Raw genomic sequence first — 24,625 nt, 5'->3', positions numbered from 1 at the left:
TTAAAGCAATATCAAAGTTTTATTCTTAAAATGTAGTATAGAGAGGAACAGTAGTACAATTCAGACAGAAAAAAGGAGAATGTAGTTCCATCTTTGAAAACCTTTGATAAAAACGTAAAAAGAGTAACCTGAATTTGCTTTGTGTTCGGAGGGCACTGAGGCGCGGCCCAAAGTTTTGCATCACTGTTAAAGTTCGAGAGAAATTGAAAAATACAACCTTTTGCAACAGCGTAAAAAAATACAGCTGGGGAAAAAAAACCTCTGCTTTACATCTGTAGTGTTTTTGCTTTCTTTATCGAGTATTTTTTTTTTGTTTTTGTTTTTTTTTTGTTGTTTGTCCATATAACAAATACAGCATAAAATCTAAAATGATACATCATAGTTTTGAGTTTCATTCATTACAGTAAAATCAGTAGGATGGTAAATAGTATCAAAAGAACAAGACAACAGGATGGTTGTGATGAACAAGCACACAGCGTGAACAGAGAGAGAGAGAGAAAGCGGAAGGTTAAAGTTTCACGGAAACAAACCGCCACAGCGGGTTTGTAGCTGACTGTCAAAGTGTTCCATTAAGTAAATCCACCAGTTAAATAATATATTCTTCATATATATATATATTTATCTCATATATTCTCAACATATATATATATATATATAACCCCTCCCACAGTGATTTGAAGGTAAAAGTGACACGAAGAGGATGACTATCTCTATGACTTAAAATATATCTTCTTCCACTGAGCGTAAAGGGAAGTTACACATCTTCTGTATCATTAGCACTTTAGTACATACTGTATATTCCACTGCATATGAACAGATACTGCTGTTCCAAGGTTTTAACCCGCAAACAATCCGTGTTTCTTTAGAAAATATGTGCTTAATGAAATAACAAAGAAGAAAGGAAACATCTGTGGAAAGGACAAAAATTAAACGAAAAATATGTTTCTAGGGTAAAGTGAATGATTCTGTAGCATTAAAAACATTTAAAAATTTCAACAATTACAGACACGAGCAAGGATTTTCTACACTAAGCAAGTATTCACCTGGCTTTTTCTCATACATTATATTTCAACAATAATTAAAAACAACAATTTTGGTTGGACAAATAGAAATTAACAGTCTTGATTGCATTTTGGAGTCAATATATAATATTAAATAACAAAAAAAAAAATAAAAACCAAAAACGTCTAATAAAAAAGTTGCGCATTGGAAGAAAGACAACAGTTTTTATATAGTTCCATTCAGACCCGCTTTTGGGGAAACACAGAAACATAAAAAGAAAAAAATATCTTTTCATGAACGCAAAAGTAAGTGCATGTCTATGAGGCGCCATAGAGCTTCACTTTTTGTGGAACAAAGTGTTTTCTACCTGGCAGACCTAAAAAGAAAAAAAAAAGGAAAACAAACTTATATCAAATTAAACTGATGACATTTCTGTATACCTTTTACAAATGACAAATGGAGTTCTCTTACACTTAAAACATCTCACATCATGATTTCTGCACTGTTCTCCGCCCTCAACCAACGTTCAAGTGATTCAAAATATATATATATATTTCTATATATATATATTTATACTGTATTTACTTTAAACCTCAGTACCAAATATAAACAAACGCATACAGGTATTGATGTACACTTAGGTCCTCAAAATGTCAAATTACAAGTACTGCCGGTAGTTCTACAAAATGGTATGTGTGTGAGTGTGTGCATTAAATAAAATAAAAAGCTTAAAAACAATGGCAAAGCATACCTGATAGTCGCCGTAGCACAACAGTGTTCTATAGTTTAAGCTGATTACATATGCATAACTGAGTCAGTTTAAGCTTTATGATTATAAACATCATATATAGCCTGTAGGTCCAGTATTCTGCAACAAGCATTACAGCACCAAACGTTTCATCATTTGGCAAAAATTCAAGCTTTAAGTGAAAGTCAAATGCTTTTATTTTATAATAATAAAGTGTTACTGTGACGCCGTGATTTGTATAAAGCTAGCAATAACATTTCCCCTTGTACTTTTTTTTTTTTTTAACTTAAATTCATCTTTTTTTTATTTTGTCCCCACTTAACAACAAACCCAACGTTGTGTTTTTTGTGATTTTTTTTTCTTAAGCGTATTCAGTAGTTTTTGTTTCCTGCTAAATCTTGGTGTGCGGTCTGTTTGGCACAATATCACAGCCCTCTTAAATTAATCATAAATATGGCTATGATACATTAGAGTCACAAAACAGATTTTTTGGTTCCAAGATTTTGTGCAGGGAAAGAAGAAAAAAAAATAACAAACAGAAAAGAATAATATAATATTTCGCGCGTCTAAACGAGATCTACAGAGCAAGTTTAAAATCTTCCTGTGGACAATAATGCTCTTCTTCCATGTACTTCTACAAGCACCAAGCAATATACTTTCAGATTGAGCAGAAAGCAGCAGCCTTTACTGTGCCTCTGCTCGCAGACAAAAAAAAAAAAGAAAAGAACAACAGAAATAAAAATTATAGCATGTGATAAGACCATAATAACCTCTCTTCATAAATTAAATAATTAACATTTCTTTGTTTAGATGATTGGCCTATCTCAACTCAAAAACTACATCACCCTGCCCAACTCTCCCCCGAAAAAACAGGAAATAAAAATACATCACCAAAAAACCTGATTCATCATATTATTTGTCGTTAAAATCGTTCTCTTGTGGGCGCTGGGCCCAGAGTTGGACACATTTGAACAATAATAAAATCTGTACATCTTGGAGTTCCCACTCTAGCAAAGCTTTTTGTTTTTTTAAAAATCCATCTCTTTGTCGTATACTTGCACAATTAAGTAACCTCAATATTTGATAGCACTTTGGAGTTGATTGTTTACCAGCTAGTTTTTGTATACATATATATTAAACATCAACTTTTTTTTTTTTTTTTCTCATTATTTTGTTTCTCAAGCTTGTTAAAATTCTTAGTCCTCTTCCGGGGCAGCACCAGCGTTGCCCTCGCCCCAATTTGATTGGTCGTTGTCGGTGGGTTCCTCCCCCTCCACGTCCTCGCCTTCCTCCCCGTCAAAGTCTTCGTCGCGAGGAAACTCAATGCCCTCCAGGCCCTCCTGAGTGGCCTGGTGCGAGTCGGCGCAGTCCGCACACACGCCGTAGCGCCGCGAGCCGTGACGGATACCAACGCTGGCGGCGAGCATGAAGATCTTCTTGCAGACCATGCACTTGTATTTTTTGTCCTTCTTGTGCACCTGTGAGAGGGAGAGAGAAGGAGAGGGTCGAGGAGGTGAGGCGACTTCGGGTTAGTTGCCGTTTGAAGCTGCAAAGAAGACATTCTGGAGAATCAGCTGAGTCAGTTTCACTGAAGTGTTGTAAGCTGTTTGTTAACCCCTGACAAGAACCACCCATTCCAGCGCCAGTAACTTGTAGTCGTCTCTCCTGGTTGCCTGGTAACCTCCCACTAACAACGAGACTCCAGGGAGCCTCTGATGCAAGCCAGGAAATATTCTGACCCATATACCCCATCACACCAAATAATACAGGTTTTAAACCATCCGTTTCCCCACATTTCCACTCTTTACGATAAGCTAAACTCACTGCTGCTGGCTGTATATTATTAACTGTATGGGATTGATTCTCTTATCTTGTTTTGCAAGAAAGCAAATAAGTATATTTGCCTCAAACTCGTGGTCCTCTAAGCGCTAATGATTCTCAAACTTTTTGAGCCACGAACCCCAAGTTAACATAAATTTGTGTTCTTGACCCCCAAGTCTGAATTTTTAATATCTTATGAGTAATAACTTTGTTGTTTGTGCATTAATGCGTAAAAAATGAATGTGTTCATTCCACAGATTAATCTCTTTACATTAACACGTTCATTTTCTTTTGAATGAATGAATGAATTAAATTCATTTTGAACGATTGAAAGGGAAAAAAATCTATAAAAACAAAAGAAAATAATTTTAAAAAGACCAAAAACGTAAAATAATATCGCATAATCAAATCATAATATTAACAAGTTCCAAAAAGGAGTGGGAAGAAGTATACACTTTTAATTTTGACAGCCCTAATACACATTTATTTGACAAATGTAAGCTTTATTTTATTTTAATTTTTTTACAATAATCTGACGACCCCCTGACATTATCTTTGGACCCCCTGTTTGAGAACCACTGCTTAAAGCGCTAGTGGAGTGCGGTTACATGTGTCATTTTCCTCTACTGGAAACTTGGATATAAGCTCAATCTAATGAACGTCAGCTGAATGTAGCACCGTAAAATCATTCAAATTAGATTTAATGGGGTTATTCCCATTTGTTCCTTCCAGTCGTGCTGCCAGCGCCATGATTGACTCAGCCGCCTCATTTGTAAACACGTGTAACGTCCACATCCATCTGTATGGTACCACTTTGTGAGTGACCCTGAAATACTCCCTACATTAGAAAATAGACACTGCAGCCAAAGAATTCCTACCACTGCACTCACTCCCTTAAGCAAGAGCTGCCAGACGCACAACACAAGGTGGAGCACAGTGATGTAAGTGTGGCCGAAGCCTCGTAGTGTTTGGCAGAAGATGGAGGATAAACATGACGCAGTGGTGGAAGAGAGGAGAGGATCCTGTGCATATGTGGACTCACCAGGGAATGTCTCTTTACGTGCTCGCGGCGGGTGAACAGCTTGCCACAGATGTCACAGCTGAAGGAGCGCACACCCGAGTGGATGATCAGGTGCCTCTTGAGCGTGCGCCGGTGCTTGGCGATGTAGTTACAGTGGGGGCACTTAAGCTTATTGAGGGCGAGGTGTGAGGACTCGCCTGGGTAGAGAAAAAACACAAAGATGCAGAAGAAGATTAGACAAAAGACAAGTTTTCCTCAAGGAATAAACCTTAAGTCAGATTTAAACTCAACTGGACTGAAGTTACTTTAAACCAATGACGCTGAGAAGGAACACGACTATTATCTTAAAAGCTTCATTTCCTTGTATAGATCCTCTAATGAGAGAGGGGTGTGTCAGGAACAATATCCTGTTTATCAAAGCACTGAGTTAGGATGTGGCAACCATTACTGAGAATATAAAACCACAACCGTGGACGGATCAAAGATCATTTACTCAAAGCTGCACAAAACTACAATGGCACGAGTCATTACTGTGGCGACCATGTTAACGTCGCAATCTGTCTCTTTGACCGTTGCTAAGGAACCGCCGCTTGTCTGCAGCTCAACTTAATGATGTTGGGGGCTTCGCCATGGCAATCACTAACAGGATGCAGATTCATATTAGCAGTGAATGTAAAGCAGCAACACAGACCCGTGAACAAGCTCGGTGGACACATTAATGGAGCTGCAACACCTTCTATTGCCATTCAGATGATGATGACGCACAACTGCAAACATAATGAATCACTACCTCACAGCAAACCACTCATTCAGCCGCAGAACAACTAATATTGTCGTTCGAAAGCCGTTTTGTGAACAAACAGACATTTGGTTAAATAACAGACGATTAGCAACAAACAACTACAAACAAAGTTACCGAAGCTTAGAAATGAACACCAGCCTGAAATCCCATCAAACCTCATTTCCAACCCAGCTTGGCCTTATATTACTGAAGAACCAGACCAGCCTTGTGGTATCAACATGTTCTTTTAGTTCTCTGTGTAAAGAAACAAACAGAGATGTGCTGCCTGCACCGCCTCGTTTCCTTCATTAACCCTCCAGGGATGTTGGTGCGAACACGCCAGTGAGGACAGCTGGGCCTACAAATAAATAAGCAATGTATTGATTTTGAAAAGGCTCCAAACAGAGTGTTAGTCTTCTCCGCTGAGAGTGGGGTAACGCGGCCTGTCCTTTTGTTTGAACCAGGGAGCACACAACAGAGGCGTTGTCAAGGCAGGTTGCTAGGGGGGAGAGGGGAGGAGGGGGAAGGATGATGAGAAGCAGGTCACCTGCGTATTCAATCTGTGTGTGTGTGTGTGTGTGTGTGTGTGTGTGTGTGCGCGCAGAGAAGCACCTTGTGGAAGTGCAACAAGCTGTTAATTTTCAGCTTCAGAGGTTTAGTAGAAAATTACATTTTAACTGTGTGTTATTACACAAACAGAGCAAACAAACCTGCCTAGAAGGAAAAATAAAAAATAAATCTTTACTTTTTTTTTTTTTTTTTAAGTGTGATTGAATATTTCTTTAGGTTTAATTCAAAAAAGCCTTCATGCCGTTCCAGTCGATGCCTTAACTCCACCAGCCCGTCCTCCGTCTAAATCAGTATTGATCGTGTGCATGTAAATAGGGTCATAAATAGGAGATGCAGCACCAATCACACCTGTATGTTTCATATACGTCGTGCGTTATCCACTCCCTCCAACTAGCCACTCATTTCCCACACCCTCTTTACTCTATGCACAGACTTTTCGGAACCACTTCAATTTTATATAATAACATTAAAACTACACTGACTGTACTATAAGCTGCCATCTTGAACTTTGTGTCTTCAGGCTGTTGGCATTTGCAGCCTGGATACAGATCAAAACACACTGGAGCTTCTAGACAAAGCTGCTGAAGGGGGCAAATATGAGAAGGGAAATCTTCTGCTACTTTTTCAGTTCAGTTGGTGTTTGGTTAAATCCTGTTGTCTGTTTTAAAGACAATGGATGTTACTGTACCTACGAAACAAAACAGTGTCTCCAGATTCCACACCACGTAATAACTGCACACTGCATACACTATTTACAATACTAGCAGTCTTAATATATATTCTTTGGGAATGGAAAGGCTATCTGTTCGACCGTTACCTGGTAACAAAGTCCAGGCTTTGTTGTCTATTTTTGCAGATTTGTATACAGCTATGCTTTTGACACATTAGCGGACTGATTTGCCTAACCTCCACTGGGTTTTTTCCCTCCTGTGGAAACTCACAATGCACTAAAGTAACTTTTACCCCTGGGAAAGTGCCCCCAGACATTAGCTCTTGGGTAATTCCTGGAACTTTTAGCGGTTAAGCACCTCACAAGGGTCTCACACAGGTCAACCACACCCTAAAAAACTGGTTGAACACGAGTCCTTGAGTAGAAACAGGGTGTTTGTCTGCTCACTTGTTAAAAGGAGGCATGTTAAACAGACTGCCCACACTCATTTCAAAAGATACATACAGCTAAAAGCTTTTGAGACTCACTAAATGAGTCGATGCTGGTAATTTAGCAGTCGTCTAGAGAGTGTGGCATCTTACCATTCTCCCAGGACTCCCCTTGCTGTAAGTCTTGGATGATGCTATACGGGATCTGATTGGCCAGCTCTGGGAAAGGGGGAGGGGACAAGAGGAGCGAGAGGGAGAAAGAGAGATGAGAGGTGGTTGAGAGCCTGGAGGAGGAGGGGGGTGGGGGGGGATGCACACCTCACAATGTCCTGTGTACACAACGAACCAACCCCCACGTGAAACAATGGAAGTTTCAGTGAATATAGGCAAACACACACTCTCTCACACACCCACACACACAAACACACACACACACACACGCACCTACTGTATGCAAAGCTGTGTGTTCCTCAAGGCAGGGCAACGCAAGCTAATCGGGGCTCCAGCAGGGAGGGGGTTAATTAGGGGAGGACAGAGCTGAGCCCTCACACCGGCTCATCTTACACTCAGCTTTTGTAAGCACTTGTGTGAGCACCTGTGTGTGTATGTGTGTGTGTGTCCGGTTCCTCCAGCATCAGCGCTTCGAGCCCATTAAAGACACGCCCCTGTGTGTGTACGTGTGTGTGTGTGTGTGTGTGTGTGTGTGTGTGTGTGCGTCCATTCTCCCTAGGTCAATATTTGGAATAGTGAGGACAGCCCCAGTGCATTAGAGTGGATTAGGGCAGGGAAGGGACTGCCCCTGGCAGCTTTGCACCTCTCAGGGACGGTGGGGCAGGGGTGTGGGGTGTGGGAGGGGGGAGTTATGGTGTGTGGGTGTGTTTGTGTGAGCTTCAACAGAGTGCAGTGTGCATGCAAATGCGTTTCACCTGCTCTGTGTGTGTCTGCGCTGCACCCACCCTTTAAACAATCCAACAGTCTTGTTTGGAGTAGACCCAAGAATTTACTGGCCACGAGTGCGCTGGCTGTGAGCTCAGCGCCATGAGAGCAGACAGCGATGGTAAAACACTTATATCCTTAAGACCGCTCCTCACTTTCAACTGTTCATATTTTCCACCACTCTATCCTACCTGTGAGTCTGTGAGCCGTCCAAGTCCAACACCGGCTGCCTCTGTAACGGCACCTGTGACTCTGTTTTTGGTCAATCATTACCAAGCACTAACTGCTGCTTTTCTCAGTTTTATACAACTGCAAAATAAATATTTGGATGTTGAATGTTTGGACAAAAGATGTGTGAAGATGTCTTGGTGAAATGCTACAGATAATTTTGCTTCATTTTAAGCACTTTAAAAATAATCAATGAAGAATAAACTATCAGTGTAATTGCTGTTTGCAGGCCTGAACTATTTTATGAATGATGAACACGCTCTGAATAACGATGTAACACTTATTTAGACGAGCTGTGACATCGTGGCAGAAAGAATGCCACCATTTGGGCTACTAACATTTCCATCCTTGAAGCATGAGCGCACAGACAAAACTGAAGCAAAATGAAAGCCAAAAGCGTGACATCACTGTGGGAAAGTGGGACGGCTAATATTGCTGGATGGCTATTCACGGGCTCAAACTCAAATATGCAACAAACGATAACTACAGCAAGAGGGTTGTATAGTTCTAGAGACTCAATCAGAACCAAAACATAGCTGAGCCTATGGTCAGCGCACTCTGGCATTTTCTCCGTGACGACGTTCAGATGATTATTTTTCTTTGTAAAGGAATATTTTAGTAAAGCGTCGCCGTCATTTAACATTTCAGATCATGTGAGACACATTTCCTAAGCGAGTCACAACAAATGAGCACTGTATGCAGCACAAGGCTAGACAGCGGAGAGAGACTGTGGGAAACGCTGTCACCAACTGCAAAGTCTGACAAGTAACTTTCTGTCTATAAATGGTACTGGACCATGGAGTGAAAAATGGCATTTATATGCTTTGGAGTGCTACAACTCTACAAATATAGCGGGGCCAGTGCAGTTCAATCCATGACACACAATAGTTGCACCCATTTTTTGAGAGCGTGCGTTTTTAAATTTCCAGTGAATGATTATCATGATGTTGCTTTAACTGGCAGCTACTGCGTTAGCCACAGTGCTTGAAAGTACTACTTCTTCCCTGATCTATTAGTCTGTCCCTGCCTGATGCTTAAAACAAGCTGATTAGCTATTTAGCTGTTGTGTGTTCCAAAGATAAAGCCGCCTGTAGCTGATTATTGTTAAGAAAAAAAAACTGGGAAAGAGGAGGAGGCGGCTAGTGGAGAGGGTGAAGTCCCAACTCTGACACACCTGATGATCAGAGTGCAGGTGCAGGAAGAAAGACACCCGCTTAGATGCAATACATTCAATTATAATGGCTAATGCAGTAGTAGGAGGGCTGCGAAATAAATAAATATTAATCACAATCACGATTTTACTTCCCTAATTATATGATCATTTAAAAATGTGCTTCACTTAAGCTACATGTGCCGTTCTCCTCGCTCATGTGGATAAAATCACTGACAAACCTGACATGACAACACCCCATTTCACTTTTTTTAAGTTAACTTTGGCTCTCACACAACAATGACAAGGATGCAGCTAAATATGTTTGAATGAACTGAAAGCGAGCCTGGGTGTCTACTACAGCGTGGAAACACAAAGGATATAAATATATAGGATCACACACACATTACTGTAAACAAATGACAGCTCACATTTGCTCTAATGTTCTTTTTTTCTTTGTCCTCTCTGCCTGTGTCTTAATAAATGGACACTGTACACATTGATAAAGTAAATCAATCAGAAAAAAAACAACAACAAAAAACAGTTGAGACTTCCTGACACTTCAGAACTTTAACTCCACAAAAACACTCCTCAGACTCTTCAGCCAGTACCATGGGGGACACTACTTCTAAATGGGAAGATAGAGAGAGAGAGAAGAAAAAAGCCGAACATATGTCTCGGCCACTTGTTCATTTCTTATTGCCTAAAATATGCGTCAAAGGCCCTCCTCTCACCCCAACATCAAACAACAGCAGGGTAATTTGTTGCACATTTCGGCCTTAAATTCTCTGGACACCAGCGCTCTCAGATGTTTGACACTGGGGCATCCATTAGTTACAGACATCCACTGTTTTTGCTACAGTGGTGAAGAGCAGATCTGACGTTCAAGACGAGGAGAAGGTTATTTTTAGTGACGCTATCCACGCGGATAAATCTTTACTAATTTACGGCCTTACAGAGACACGATATTCACATTCTATATCTATATAAAACTGTTGAGATGTTTTTCATGAAGGAAATCTGGAGTTTCAAGTGAACGGACAAAAGAATGATTTAGAGGTAAACTGCTGCCTCAAAACCTTTTACTTTGACTGACGGCCCACTAGAAGCCTTAACCATGTCTTTATTTGGAAAAGTAGTGTACATTAAGAAGAGACGAGGAGCTAAACAACAAAGACGGGAAGAAAAAAAAAAAAAGGGTTAGAGACTTAGCACACTTGCAGACAAACTGTCTTTAAGCCAGTGTCTCTATAGGCTATTACAACACCCTGGATCACTTCATGCACACATTAAAAGAGCCCTAGGACGAGTTGGAGGCACTAAGAGCATTCAAGCGCATTTAGGGAGGCCTGGGGGGAAGAAATGTTTCCCCTGCTTTCTTCATTATCCTGCATCAGGGAGGGCTTCTCTTTCTATTTCTACAGACACTTTGTGCCTCACACTTCCCCTCCCCCTCTGCCCATACCACTCCACTTAATATGTGATATCATTATGGTTACATGGAGTGCCATGCTTAATGGGCCCAACAGAAGGAGAAGGCTGGAGCTAAGAGAAGAGATTACCAAGAGCACTACGCTGGATGTGGACGGGACGGGACGGACGGAGCAGTGGATAGATTAAGAGATAGAGAGAGGGAAAGGTATCAAAGGGTAAAGAGAAAAAAAGATGGGAAGGACAGAAGTGTTTTATCAAGCAAGAAAAAGAGGATTGGAAAATTGATTGAATACGTCAAAGCCACTTAAAAAGGTCAAAGGGATCGGATGCTATTTTTACCCACAGTATGAAGTATTGCTTTAAAAACGTACGCAGTGCACGACAAACTAAACATTTCTGTGTGGAAAAATATTCCTAAATCTTTCACCCTCAGAACCCTCAGAGGCATGTTATCTCATTTATACCAGAAATGATCAAAACAAAATGAATTTGTGGATTTAAAATCAAAAATTTAGCCCAAAAAAATATATGCTTAAAGTTGTTGTATTCCATCAAAACAACTTCATTCCAAATGTCTAGGTTTAAATATTTGCAAAACAAACAGACAAAACTGCTCCAACAAGATTCTGCTAAACAAAACAAGAAAATATCTTGACTGTGACAGTCATATGACAAAAATTCAGGAACTTTTCGGCATTTGGGAACATGTGAGTATATAGGAAAGGTGTCATACATGTTGATTCCATTATTTTTTAATTCTTGCGAAATAAATAGTCAAAGAAATTCTATTTTTTTCCATGAGGTAGGGCAATCTAACTTTGTTACTGCACAGAAAACACTGATTTTCTCCACTTCTTCTCCTCTGCTTAGTTGGGCTGTTCCCATAAAGATGCAGGACTTTACATTGCAGTGGAAAATGAGCCCACAGAGAGTAAAAATGTGTCCAGAGCTTTAAAAAATAAAAATAAAAAAGCCCAGAAACTGCTTGGGATTCTGATTAAACAACACACACTCACACACACTCATCTCTCCAGGTGGGTGTTAACTTTGGTAAGCCCCCTGCTCCAGAGTGACTCACTTGTTGACTATGCATGGCAGGTTCAAAGCATGATAAGCAAATATCTCTGCTTTTGGGTGTAGCAGCAGGGTGCTGACTGAGCTTAAAATCCAATCTGCATTCAATTTGATGGTGAAAAGCGGTGATCGCGCCTGTGTTAGGCTCTCCAGGCAGCCGTCAAGTGGTCACGCATTTGACATGAATAGATCTATTACAATATGGTGGGAGATTATTCATATATCTGAGGCCATGCCGCCCCCCAACAGCTGATTACTGGTGGGTTAAAGGGGTTATCCTCTTCAACCCCACTGACCTCCTGGTGGGTAAATCAATAGAAATGCTATGGACAGTAATTGTAATTATGGTGTGTATTACCAAAGACATAAATATGTCTTTTGGGAAAGGTGTGTATATAACTAGTAACTGGATATCTAGAATACCTTTTTTTTTTTTTTTTTTTTACAATGGCGCAGGCATAAAAACACTAAGCTTGTGTGAGCACTCAACAGGAACACTGATCTCCTGATTCGATTTTCAGTCCAGAATTGATTCGTTTCATTTTCATTTGATTCCTCATGAGTCACTCCCATCAGATAAATATTCATGCTGTATCCTGCACCTGTCAGCATCTACCCCAGAAACCTTTATTCCTTCTTTTTGCACATTGTAGAGGTGAGTTAGAATTAGCTACACTGGCATAAAGTAAAATCCACACAGCTTTCATTCAACTTCCACAACCTCATATGTAAACAAATAGAAACAGAGCCAGACAGAGTCCACTATCTGTCTTAGGTCATGGTAAACATAGACGGTAACTATTCCCAGCTTACAGTAACTGCCATGTCTCCATACAGCCAATACAAACCAGCTATCGTCTATGTTATTTTTTCACTTTTTGCCTATGTTGTACTAACTCGATACCCACACAGTACACATCTTACATATTATGCAGCCCTAACTAAACCTCTTAGAACAAGAATTCACTGTATACACATAACATTTAGGACTTTTTTAAAAACACCTTTACTGATTAAAGGCAAAGCTTGATTTCCTGATTTTATCACTCAAATTCAGATGGTCATAATTTGGAAAACTGACTGCTTTGTCCAGCCCCATTTAGCTTCAGGTGATGAAACCGAATGTGAAAGTAAATCAAGAACGTTGACGTGACACAGGTAGACTGTAATGAATGGGTGAGGCGTACAGCAGAGAAGCAGCTTGCTGGTTATTAATGCAATCTGACATAACTGGTTCTTGTTTCTCTAACTAGCAGCGGCTTTAGTTTGCAGTCCTAATCACAACGCTTCCTATCACAGGGATGCATGCAGTTAGACAAAGGAGCACACAGAGACCCTTACACTTGTAACAAATTCCAACTTTTTAGCCAAAGGGGCCACAAAAAGGGATGGCTGATTATTTTTATCGCTACATTTTCCTTCACAACATTTCTGTAATTCCTTTAGCTTCTCCTTGCCAGAGAAGATGTCTGACAGGATTGGCATCGTGAAAAAAAAACCAAAAAAAACTTTCTACACCTATCTTCTAATTAAATTCTTTTTGACCCTTGATAGGCCATTGTTGTTTAACTGAATGTATGACACGTGTATAAAATGCAATTATGATGTCCTGACTGTGTGTTAGAAGAGCTTTCCGTAGATGATGTTGAAAAATGTGTATTTCATATCATCAATCATACAGATGTTACACTGAAATGATGCTCTGATCACAGATCAGATTCTGCATGCATATTTCTACCTATGAAACAGGAGTCTCTGTATTTCAAGTCCAGAGAGTATAACTCACAGGAAAGAGTCCATTTTGACTTATTTAAGAACTTTTATAAGGGAAAACACACAGGTGTGTTAAAAGTGTAAATGTGGGTCTTACCAGCATTTTCGGAGAGGGAGGAGAAGTCCTCTCTGGGGTAGGAGGCCGAGGGCTGGATGAACATCCCTTCATCGAATCCCTCTTCGGGCTCTGGTGGGAAGTTGTAGACAAAGCGCCGTGTGGTGGTCTGTTTTTTCCTCCGCCCACTTCCAGCCGCGGCGTCCGGTGCCTCTCGCTTTATTGCTGAGGGTGCTGCAGCAGTGCCACCTGTGGCTGGCTCGTTCCAGACGAAGACCTGCGCCTGGCCACTCGCCGCCCGCGTTTCATTGGTCTCTGCTGAATCAGACGAGTTGTCATTGTGGTGGGTCCAGCTCCCAGAGGATCCGGGGGTCACCAGGGCACAGCCCTCGCCCCCAACCACTGTCACCTCTATGTCACTGGTCTCCTCCTTCACCCTGCTAGCTTCGTCATCTTCTTCCATCGCTTCCTTTCCTTGGTTGTTGCTGGCCTTGATTGATAGCTTTGACAGGATGCTCGTGGCCCAGAAGTTGCTTGGTTTCCGGTCCAGCCCTCTCTGTCCCTCTTTGGCCACCATTTGCCTCTTGTTGTAATCCACCACCACTGAATCGGGGGCTTCTTGTTTGATGCTGATATTCAGAGCATCCTTTATAAAAGCTCGACATGACTGTACAACTTCTGTCATCTGGAGGTAACTCGCAACAGACATCACCTCAATGGCGTTTTGGCTTGTGAGCAGCAAATTCCCGGAGTAGAGAAAGTCGAGGATAACGGAGAAGCCCTGCACAGCGGCAACATCCAGGTGCGTGACAGTGGCCTGGTCCTGAGCCTCGCCCTTGGTCAGACAGTAGAGGGTTTTGAAGTAGCGGCTGCCTGCTACCAGGATGTTCTTGTGTGCGCGGAACACCTGGCCTGAGACGACAATGTTGACGTCACAGAGGATGCCACTTTTGCGTTGCTTGTCCAACTCCTGGAGAAGCTGGTAACAGTAGGAGTTCTCATTGGGCTTGTTGCGGTAGTCTTCCTCTGAGCAGTTAGTGGAGGGGCTGGTGTTGTCTGAGGGCCTCACAGTCTCCTTTTAGGTGAAAAGGTGAAAGAAAGAAGAGAAAAAATGATTACAGAAAATGTGGACACAAGCAATTTGCTAACACAAGCACAAACGTAATTACACACAAATACGTTTCTCCTTTCTGTAACTCTGTCTTTACAAAAACACATACACCCTCTGGGTTCCTTGTGTGATACCGTTGCACCTGCCCTAGGGGTAAAACAGGTTTGACAGGCTTCTGTGAAGAGGGGGTGGGGGGTGAGACAGAGGCAACAAAAAGCATGTTACTTTAAGGCTCAGTAGTATGTCGCCCTATAGTTTGTTTCCTCAATCCAACCGAAACTCCACAACTCGTCACCCGAAAACAACGCGATGCTGGCTCAGATGACAGATTAATAAATGCTGAACATTGTTGCGCACTTTCCCATAAGATGGCCTTATTATTTGTATTTTAATTAAGGATTTCATACATTTTGCAGGAAACTCTGGCGAACAAGCCCAAACTTGCCGCATTCAAAAACTCTAATGTAACAGATCAACGGTGTAGTGATAGAACACGGCACATTTCACATCAGTCAGATGTGTTCAAAAACAAAGAAAGACTGATAACACTCGTCCACAAAACAACATATTTTAGTTTCTATACAAGCTGCGCTGATAAAACCTCAACATGGGGTCACTTCACATGTGTATTTTGTTCAGTGATCTAAGGCATTCCAAAAAAGTAAGCAGAATAAAAAAAATGCAGGATAATGCTAGAGACATTAGGTACTAGTTTATTCATGTAATGGTGGATTTATGCTTTTCCGATGATGCGCGTAAGTTTCTACGCAGATAACAATGTTTCAGCTTTCTGGTGGCTGCACAGGAGCCGACATGCAAACCTCCAAAATCTCAGCATGTTGTGCTGACTGGCGCCTCAAGAAAATCAGAGCGATTCAATTCATGCTAGGGCTTGGATTCAGAAAGAAAAAGAGCATGAACGTATCCAAGCGACCCCTGTGCACCCTGATCTACATCCAGCACAGATGGATATAATTCAGGCTTAAGACCACCATCCATCACGAATCTCCTCAATGGCTGGTTTTTATGTTAAAGTGCATCTTCTGAGGCTTTTTTTTTTTTTAACCTTTGAGGCAACAGCAAGGAACTGTTTTTATATATTTGCTAGGCGCATAAATCAAGACCTAATTTGCAGTAACATTCTGAATTTTTCTTTGGTTATTATCTCTAAAATTACGCTGTAAAGCAGCTTTGCAAGATTCAATATTTTGAATATAAACGCTAAATGTGAAACAGGCCATAATTAGACCTGGAGGAGGGCTGCTGAGTGTACAAACCAGGAACCAACCTGGCTGTTGGATGGGAGGGGAAAAAAAAAAAAAAAAAAGCATATAACTACCCCCTAACAGACCCTGCTCCCCCGTAACAGAGGTAGGGAGGGCAAGGACCAGCCTGGTACGAAACAGATGCGAGGGGGAGTATAACACACATGTACATAGGCTTCCTAAATACTGTACATTGCATCACATAGAACCCACACAGCTGAGTTAAATGTACACATGCTCACGATAAGCACACAATACACGGGCTTTACAAAAAACTAAAATTGAATCGGTGGAATATTATAGTTTTTAAACATAATACACACAAGCAGGGCATATATCTCTGGCTCATTTTAGAATTGCACAGCAGATGTCCTAATCCAGAATAATTCACATTGCTCGAGCCCTGCATTTTTGACCCCACCCACCACCATCTCCTCGGCGCACACATGCATGTGCGTACACACAAGCAAACACACACAGACCAAGCTGCCTACACATACACACAGCTGGGGTTTCAGTTCGAGTAATTCAGATTAAATCCATTTTCTCTGAGGTCCCCACCCAACCCCCACCCACCACCCCTACTCCCTCCACACTGCAGCTCTTGTCCAGGGCAGCCTGGGCACACAGGACAGTACAGGGGGGCTTATCGTCCTCTGCCACAGCTGGAGGGGGGATAGATGGAGAGAGATGGAATAAAATGAAAGGCAGAATGAGGGAGAGATAGAAGGGGGGGAGGAGGGAGGGGGGGACATGCTTTGCGGACCACAAAAATAAATAGAGGCAGCAAAGACAGAAAATATTAAGAGACACGGGAGCTGCATTGTAGAGCTCTGATGGAGAAAAACGTAGTAACGGAGCTGACAGAAATAAACATGAAAAGAAAATGAGAAATGGCCGGTGCACAGCCTGATAACACACACTGAAAGAAAAAGAATAAGAGCATGAGGCAGAGACCGAGAGCGAAACCTTGAGCACTGAGGAAAAAGGGCGGAGGAGAAAATGTGGAGCAGAGGGGGACAGAAAGCGAGCACGATAGAGAAGGAGTTGGGTCACCCCATTTTAGCCTTCACAATAGCCCGTGTTCTCCCCGAGGCTTATTGTCCACTCACTGTGGGCCTTTGTGAAAAGGCTCGGCACTCACTCTCTTATTACACAGCAGCTCCCACTCGCAAGCATAGAAAGGAGCCATGGTGCATGTGGGTGAGGCTAAGAGGATGAGGAGAGAGGGAGAAAAATTATTCCATGATATACACATCAAAGCCTCTGGAGGGACATGGTCATCATGTTGAGTACTACGGTGGAATATATTGGTGTGGTGAAGGGCAGGAGAGCTTTCACAGCAAGAGGAGTCGAATATGCTTTCAAGTTAGATTGCCAGCGCCCGCACAGTTTCTGTCTTCCGCTCTCCTCTTCTGATAAGTTCAGTTCTAATGAAATTTCAACTTGCTATTTAGCACCGTGACGCAAAAAATACCTTCAAATACACATTTAAAATCAGAGAGCAATAAAGGTTAAACAGAAAAAAAGGAGGCAATATGCCAGAGATGCCATAAATAACAAGGGTTCTCAGACTCCTACAACCTGACAATTTGCAGACCCTTCCCTGCTCATTTCAACCAACTCTCCATCCCACTCCCCATCGCTTTTATCCAGGTTAAGACTTGACAGGACTCATGAGTCATGTGTGTGCACCTATTGGAGTCAGGCTAGGACAGCCTGGTACTGGACGCGTTTCTCCATACTGGCCTCAGCAGCAGCAGCAGCAGCATCCTTTCTCCAGATGTGCCACGTGTGAGCTGGGAGCTTAGAGAACCAGCAGATCAACCCTGCACAGCAGATGCTGGAGGCAAAACCAGCTTGAGCCAAGAGAGAATGTGGGGACAATATCAGCCTCCCCCAGTCATGACGTGGCTAGGTTTTTATTTGAGCCAGAGATGGCAGGGGTGGAAGAATGAAAGGCAGAAAAGAGAGTGCAGAATCCAAGAAGGTGCGGGGGAAGAAGAATCCTTTGATCTGGGTCAAACACGAATACTTCAAAATGAACTGCGAATAGCCAATAACGGTTGATTTACAGGTGGATTAAACAAACCAAGATGGCCATAAATTCAAGCTTATTGGTGCACTGACTACACAGTCGAGAAATGCTGCAACTCGGGAGAAAAGAATACTTCAACAAAATAAACCACAAACCCAAACAAGCCACAAAGCCCCAAGGCCAGCAGATCCATGTCAACCACTTAGACACACCTCTACCAGATCATGTGATACAACACTGTCCCCATGCAACATAATGACCCACTGGAGACAGTTTTTGTTTACCTTGTATACACATGTTTGCCTCCATCCTCTCACTCACACCCCCCCCTCCCACCCACCATCAATCCAGTCCCATGACCAGCCCAGCCCTGAGGCCATCTCCACCAGTCGTTCCCTAACTCCCTACATCTACTGTATCCTTCACTCAACCCCCCCTTTCCTCACCCAACCCGTCTGTCCCCAGATGCTGGAACAATACTGCAGTGTGCCTTTGGCCCAAGGTGTGGGAGGGCTGCACCGAGTGTCTCCCAGCCTTCCAACAATGCTAAAGAGCCGGAGGGGGGGTGTCACTGACGGATTCAACGAGAAGAATTCTCCCTCTGGCTCCACCCCACCCATTCCCCTGACCTGTGGCCCCCAATAAACATCCCATCTATCTGCCAGGCACCAGGCTGAAATGGGTGGGTCCCCTTCCCCGTTTGGGGAGACTCTCAAACAATGAGTGTAATGTTTGTCTCAACTAAAATAAGGAATTGAAAACTATTTGAAAGTCCCTGACTATATCTGTATTTCCTTTCTGAGAATAAAGTATGGTACTTTTATCCTCTACCCAATTTAGACCGACATAGTGATGAAGTTATAACATTTGTTTGGCTGTCAACTCATCATCTGTACATCATCTGACCAGACTGTGCAATCCATATCCTGATCTGGGCTGAACATATGAAGAATGAATTTGCAAAAATTGATAAATATCATCCCAGAAAAACTCAAACCGACAGTCGTGACTTCGTAACACATGTGCACATGAACCCTAAATGTTTTTAGTCACAAAAAGGAATTATTGTAGATTGTCAGGCATCGTAAGCTCACGCTTAGCAGCAGAACACATCAAACTGCGGTGCTGTCCTTGAACTAAACCCAATAAATTCGTTCAGCAGAATCAGCGCACAGTATTCAGGTCAGTCGCTGCAACCTGGCCGCGACCGTTCAGCTGGAGATGTGGTGTCTGACGGGGAATTTTGGTGTACTTTTTGCTTAAACTCATCTTAACAGATAGATAACGTCGACCAGATACTGATCTGAGACTGAATACTGAGTAACATGAAGGACAGAGTTATTATTAATACTGTGAAATACTAAGTAACAGTAAATAACATGGAATGAGGAGTTTGTAGCTTTTGCCAAAAAAAAAAAAAAAATTTAGTAAATAACATGGAATGAGGAGTTTGTAGCTTTTGCCAAAAAAAAAAAAACACTTTACATTTTTAAAAAAGGAAGGGATTTTTCAATAAAGTGGAATTTAGTCAGTTACCAGTAATCTGGTAGCTAAATTTAACTAAATCAAAAGAACTCAACTGCAGCTATATTGGTTTTTAACTGAAACACATAATAAAAAACACACACCGTGAAATCCAGTCTGCAATTTAACTCTATCAGAGATGGAAATTAAATATGTTCTTTACGTCCACTGAAGAATGAGAGAGACAAGAAAGCACAGGAATGGTAAGAGAAATATAAAGTGTATGGTGAAACTAGCAGTGGAGAACTGAAACAAAAAAAACTGTTTTAGTTACACAATGTACCTCTGTGTATTATGATGTAAATTGAGCGATGGTTATAGAATGGAGTTTCTGTAGATGGCTATGACAAGGGGCTACTCTGTGACAACCAATGTGGGATTAACACATGCTCGGTAGCCTTGTGTCACACGCACGTCTTTGGTATGAAAATAGGTTTAAGCGTAGTCTATTTCTGCCACATAACTTAAGGAAAAAAATTGAGAGAGAATAAAACTGAATTATATTGGATCGCCGTATGTGATCTCATGTCTGATCAAAGAAAACCCAACGGTCTACTTTTGCCTCAACATAACCTTTTACGAGTAAGCCGAGGGAACAATCTGTACAGAGGACGGCCTCTAGAAAATTAAGGACAACGGCCCCCTTCTCCAAGGATACCCACATTTACCACAGCTGCCCTGGTGTGCTACAGCTAATTGAGTTAGCTTTAACAAATGCAGCAGAGGCCTGACTAACATCAGGAATGGGTGAATAGAACAAGACATTGCCTCATAATAGCATAATTCCCCTTTAATGTACGGTTTCACAATGCAGCCTTGCTTCCACTGCTGCTCATTATTTAAACTGTATTGTATTTAGGAAGAAGATTAGTTTTACTCAAGAGGCACTCTTAAAAGATAAAGATCTAAACTGAGCAACATGGCAACAAATTATTGTAACGGCAAAAAAAGAAAAAAAAATGATGAAAGATAAATCACAATTAAAGCACTTCCAATAATGCAGCAGTGGGACTTTATCTTCCCAGCTCTATCATCCTATGAGGAAATGGCCTGGATAACCTCTCAATACAGTGTCTGGGGTCCTTGTTGCTAGGGAAAAGCCACACCAAGCCCCTAATCCACTCCTACTGCTCTCGTTACCAATTAGAGAAGTGTACAAGTTAGTGGATCACTTTAAGTCATTCTGATTAGTGATTGCGTGTACAAAGGAAGGAACTAAATGTAGTAGTAAAATCCTCCGCTCTTAATTCTCCTGTCAGCTCAGACCATTGTCAGGATATGAAGTAGGATGTTGCAATGTACAAGGAACAGTATGTAAGAGCGAGTTTGTTTTATAAAATTGGACCGATGGGAGAAATGCCCTTTGACACCAAACTGTACGGGCAAACCTGTTTTTATGAGGTTACTGAACGGAGTACTGTAGGGGTGTTGCCTACACTGCAATAAAAAATAATGAAACCAATAAAAAAGATCTCATGCACATCAATAAAGACATAGTTCATGGCTTGGACGTTCTGAATTAAAAGCATTCCATATACCGATCCTGTCAATAAATATATACCTATCTCAGGCGTAGGCTAACCACATATTTTTAACATACCAATTAAATTAAGAGTGGTAATTTCAAATTAGTATGACATATGGTTTCAGTCTTGAGCATACAAGATGAGGCTTCTTTAAATTGTAAACTCTGCCTTAAAGGCATAACACCAGAGCCCATTAATCCAGAAAAGGAGATGACAGGTTCAGGTGATGCTGTGTCATTCTATTACTGACATCTATTTCACTCATTCAAGCCTATTCAAAGGTTGCCTCTGGGCAAGCAAGCTGTCAGGCTCCGGGCAACATGATTTACTCTCCTCCTCTTGTGCAGCCCTGCAAGTGACACCATCTATGGATTTTGGGGGGTCATTCTAGCACAATGCCTCTAATTTAGCTCCCTAAAGGGAGGAGGAGGTGGAGGAGGAAGAAATGCGCCAGAGGTCACCCGGGATTGCGAAGCAGCAGAACGACATGAGAGGCGGGGGGTTGGGTAGGGGTGCGGTTCCCCAAAGGCTGCCAGGGTCGAGCCCTTGCCATTGTGTGACCTCTAGCAAGCTAGCAATCAAGACTGCTGATGAGGCAACAAAAGGGGTTTGCTGTACAGTGTTCATCTAATAAAGTACTTTACAACACTGCCATTTGTAATTATTTATTAATTCCCTTTTGTTCAAAAATTATTAACAGTTACTTGCGACGTCCAGTTCATCCTTCGCTCTGAGTAACAGCCTCCGGAGTGACAGTAGCTAGCAGGTGTCAAACTGGAGCAGGTCTGTGCGTGTAATTAACTATTGAGTGGACCGACACCGACACTTTTCCATGTTAACTGAATCAGAAAGATTCGTGTCACTCACACTTGGTGAGTGGTTCATTTTTGCCACTCGGTGACTCCCTGCCCTACTCGGGGCTTTCCACTGCCGCCACTGGCCATCTACCTCCGGCTACACAGCACAGCTACAAGCGGCTAGTAAGCTAGGCTAGCTGTTAGCTCAGGTTAGCAGGCTGGTGCTAACTAATTAGCCAGGGGAAGGGATTGTGAAGCTTAAGCAATAGCCCATTTTCGCCTTCGCTGTGTTTTAGAAGTTGTAGAAACTGTTATCAAAGGCGACTAACAAAACAGAAGCAGCCATTTGGTATGAGAATAGTTTGACAGGTATTTCTTGTTACGTAGTTAAGTAAACGAAAGCGTCCTGGCGTTGAGCTAACGTTACCTGTTTGGTGGGGTCATTCCTCCCGTGCTCAGAAGACAGGTGATGTCTCAGCAGCAAGGCCCGTTTGTAGTTGCGACTGCCTTTGACAAGCTCGTCGCTGTTTTTAGTGGCAATGTTGTGACACCAAGAACAGGACATGAGTCCCGTCTCCTGGCAAAATTTGAGCCATGGAAATTCTTGCAACCACGAAGCGTGGAACAGTGAGTGTTTCTGAAGCAGCGTCTGCGGTCTCATCTCTACCCCAGATTTCCTGGATCCCGTCTCGCCTCCCCTCGCACCGCTTCCCGACTCCTGGCCGTCGGCGTTGTTGGGACCGTTCCCCGCTGTCCAGCTACTCCCCTCCCTGGAACCGTTCTCCCCTTCCACCGAGCCGACACGATCGTCGCCGTCCCCGGCTGCCCAGCTGCCCCCTTCCGGGTCCTCTTCTTCCTCCGCCTCGGGTTCCGTGCTATCGCTGACAGACCCAGCGCCCTCCACTCTCTTCTGCGACGGTCCTTTAGCCCCCAGATCCCTGTCCTCCTCTTGATCCGGCCTGTTCCCGTTAAAATGTCGGTCTTGACAGGCCGGGGCCTCCCAGCTGTTACAGTTCCCCCCACCGATACCGCTGGAACCCGTTAACCCAGCTAATCCACCTCCTCGGAAAGCCAACGACCTGCGGTTTCTCTCACCGGACATTTTTCTTAATATACGTTAGAATCTTCACTTTCTCAACAGTATCCACCTCCGACAAAAAATAATGTATTTGTAAACGATGTATTTTCCCGAAAGAGATGGACCGTCGTCGTTTCTTTTCTCCGCTTGGCCCTCCCGGTGAGAGTATGTAGGTTATGCGGAAATAAATAAAGGTTTTAAACGCATAATGAATTTCAGGGTTCTCGCTGCGTCCGCGCAGGCCCCGCAGAGGTCGAATGGCAACGACTTTCCTCCCCACAATGCACCTCGACCAGAGAAAGGGGGGGTTGGCGAGGGAGGGGGCGGCTTTTAAAGGAAGATGGGGGTGCTGTTGATCAGCAAGGGGGCTTTTGTGTTTGAAAGCTGCACCCATTTTCCGCATGCTTTTCATCTTCTGACTTTGCTTGTTTTCTCAGCCCATTAATGTCGGATCTTGTGCCCCACTTCAGCCCTCCTGCTGCGCGGGGTGACCATGATAACCAAATAACATTTCTATCGGACTTATGTGTGAAACCTTGAAGTGTGTCTATGGCACTATATTCGATTTATATGTTATTTTATAATACATACACATTTTATATAGTTTATTATATAAGTATATTTTTTAAAAACTGCATAAAAGTGTCAACAAAAGTAGCTTATACACATATGGACATCCGTAAATATATGTACATTAACTGTGGTATTTAAATAAATTTAAGAAAAAATCTTATTAAATATTTATTACATTAGTAACAACACTCCAGTTTATTAACATAATGATTTCCTTGTCCAAAGCACATGATCTTAATAAAGATTGCATATAAGCATGATTTTATAGTTTATAGTATATTCGGATTTTAGACAACATTGTACAATAGCAAATAAACAATCAAAGTAAATATTTTTTTTTTAAAAAACGTGTGATATTTAAAAAAAAAAAAAAAAAGTCACGTAATGGGATTTGGGTGTGAACTGTCCTACTGAAACCAGTGTCTTGTTGTAGCCTAGAGTGAAGTATTCTAACATATCAACATGTTTCTTCTTCACTCACTTTCTGTTCCTTGTCATCAAAACGAGGTCCAGCAGGTGGCACTCTTTCATGTTAGCGTCTCACTCCCTTTGTGTGTGTTTGCATGTGTGATGTTTCACATAGTTGGGTGTATAGTTTCAGTGTTGTCCAATTAAGGGCTTTGCACACAGCGTGTGAACTAGAGTGGGATTTAACCCAGGTTTTGATTACAATAAGGTGGAGGATCGTATAACCCGCTGTAATGGGTAAATACCCAAGGGGGTGATCAGGCATGTTGTGTACAATTAGTGTGTCTATTTATTTCTCCAGCTTTTACAAGCATTTCCTATCAACCTGATATCACAAATGAAATAAAGCTGACTAATATAAATTCCTTCCAGTGAAAACAACAGTGGTATGCAAAAATCTATTCCCCTCGGTGGAACATAGCTGCATATGGAAGCTTTTATTGATTGAGTTGTGCATTTCCACTTGTTTAGGTAAAATCAATCTTGTGCTTATTTCACTGTAAATGCAGGAATTAAACCTGATAGTTCAGTTTAGTCTGAACTATTGAAGATAT

At 42.1% G+C, this 24,625-nt stretch overlaps 1 protein-coding gene across 2 annotated transcripts; it reads right to left on the bottom strand.

Annotated features, from left to right (window-relative positions):
- Window positions 1-23,292, bottom strand: zbtb10 (zinc finger and BTB domain containing 10). Of its 2 annotated transcripts, XM_008301206.1 has the most exons (5): window positions 22,380-23,292; window positions 13,734-14,766; window positions 7,195-7,260; window positions 4,614-4,789; window positions 1-3,228 (listed from the first exon to the last, which is right to left on the bottom strand). In XM_008301206.1, the coding sequence occupies exons 1-5, from the start codon at window positions 23,052-23,054 to the stop codon at window positions 2,947-2,949; spliced, it is 2,232 nt and encodes a 743-aa protein (XP_008299428.1). In that variant the 5' UTR covers window positions 23,055-23,292; the 3' UTR covers window positions 1-2,946. The 2 variants fall into 2 exon arrangements, with proteins under 2 accessions (XP_008299428.1, XP_008299437.1); XM_008301215.1 differs by lacking the exon at window positions 7,195-7,260.
- Window positions 23,293-24,625: the final 1,333 nt, after the last annotated feature.

This window comes from Stegastes partitus, unplaced genomic scaffold (genome assembly GCF_000690725.1).
Source record: "Stegastes partitus isolate 25-593 unplaced genomic scaffold, Stegastes_partitus-1.0.2 Scaffold34, whole genome shotgun sequence".
Lineage (NCBI taxonomy): Eukaryota > Metazoa > Chordata > Actinopteri > Pomacentridae > Stegastes > Stegastes partitus.
This window is presented reverse-complemented; position numbering and strand designations above follow the sequence as displayed.

What these genes read in the sequence shown, in the direction of transcription:
- zbtb10 (XM_008301206.1), bottom strand. Translation starts at nt 23,054, where the DNA reads ATGTCCGGTGAGAGAAACCGCAGGTCGTTGGCTTTCCGAGGAGGTGGA. An exon ending in AGGGGAGTCCTGGGAGAATG is followed by an intron (nt 4,790 to 7,194) that starts GTAAGATGCCAC and finishes TTCTCTACCCAG; the next exon opens with GCGAGTCCTCACACCTCGCC. An exon ending in ACGTAAAGAGACATTCCCTG is followed by an intron (nt 3,229 to 4,613) that starts GTGAGTCCACAT and finishes TCCCTCTCACAG; the next exon opens with GTGCACAAGAAGGACAAAAA.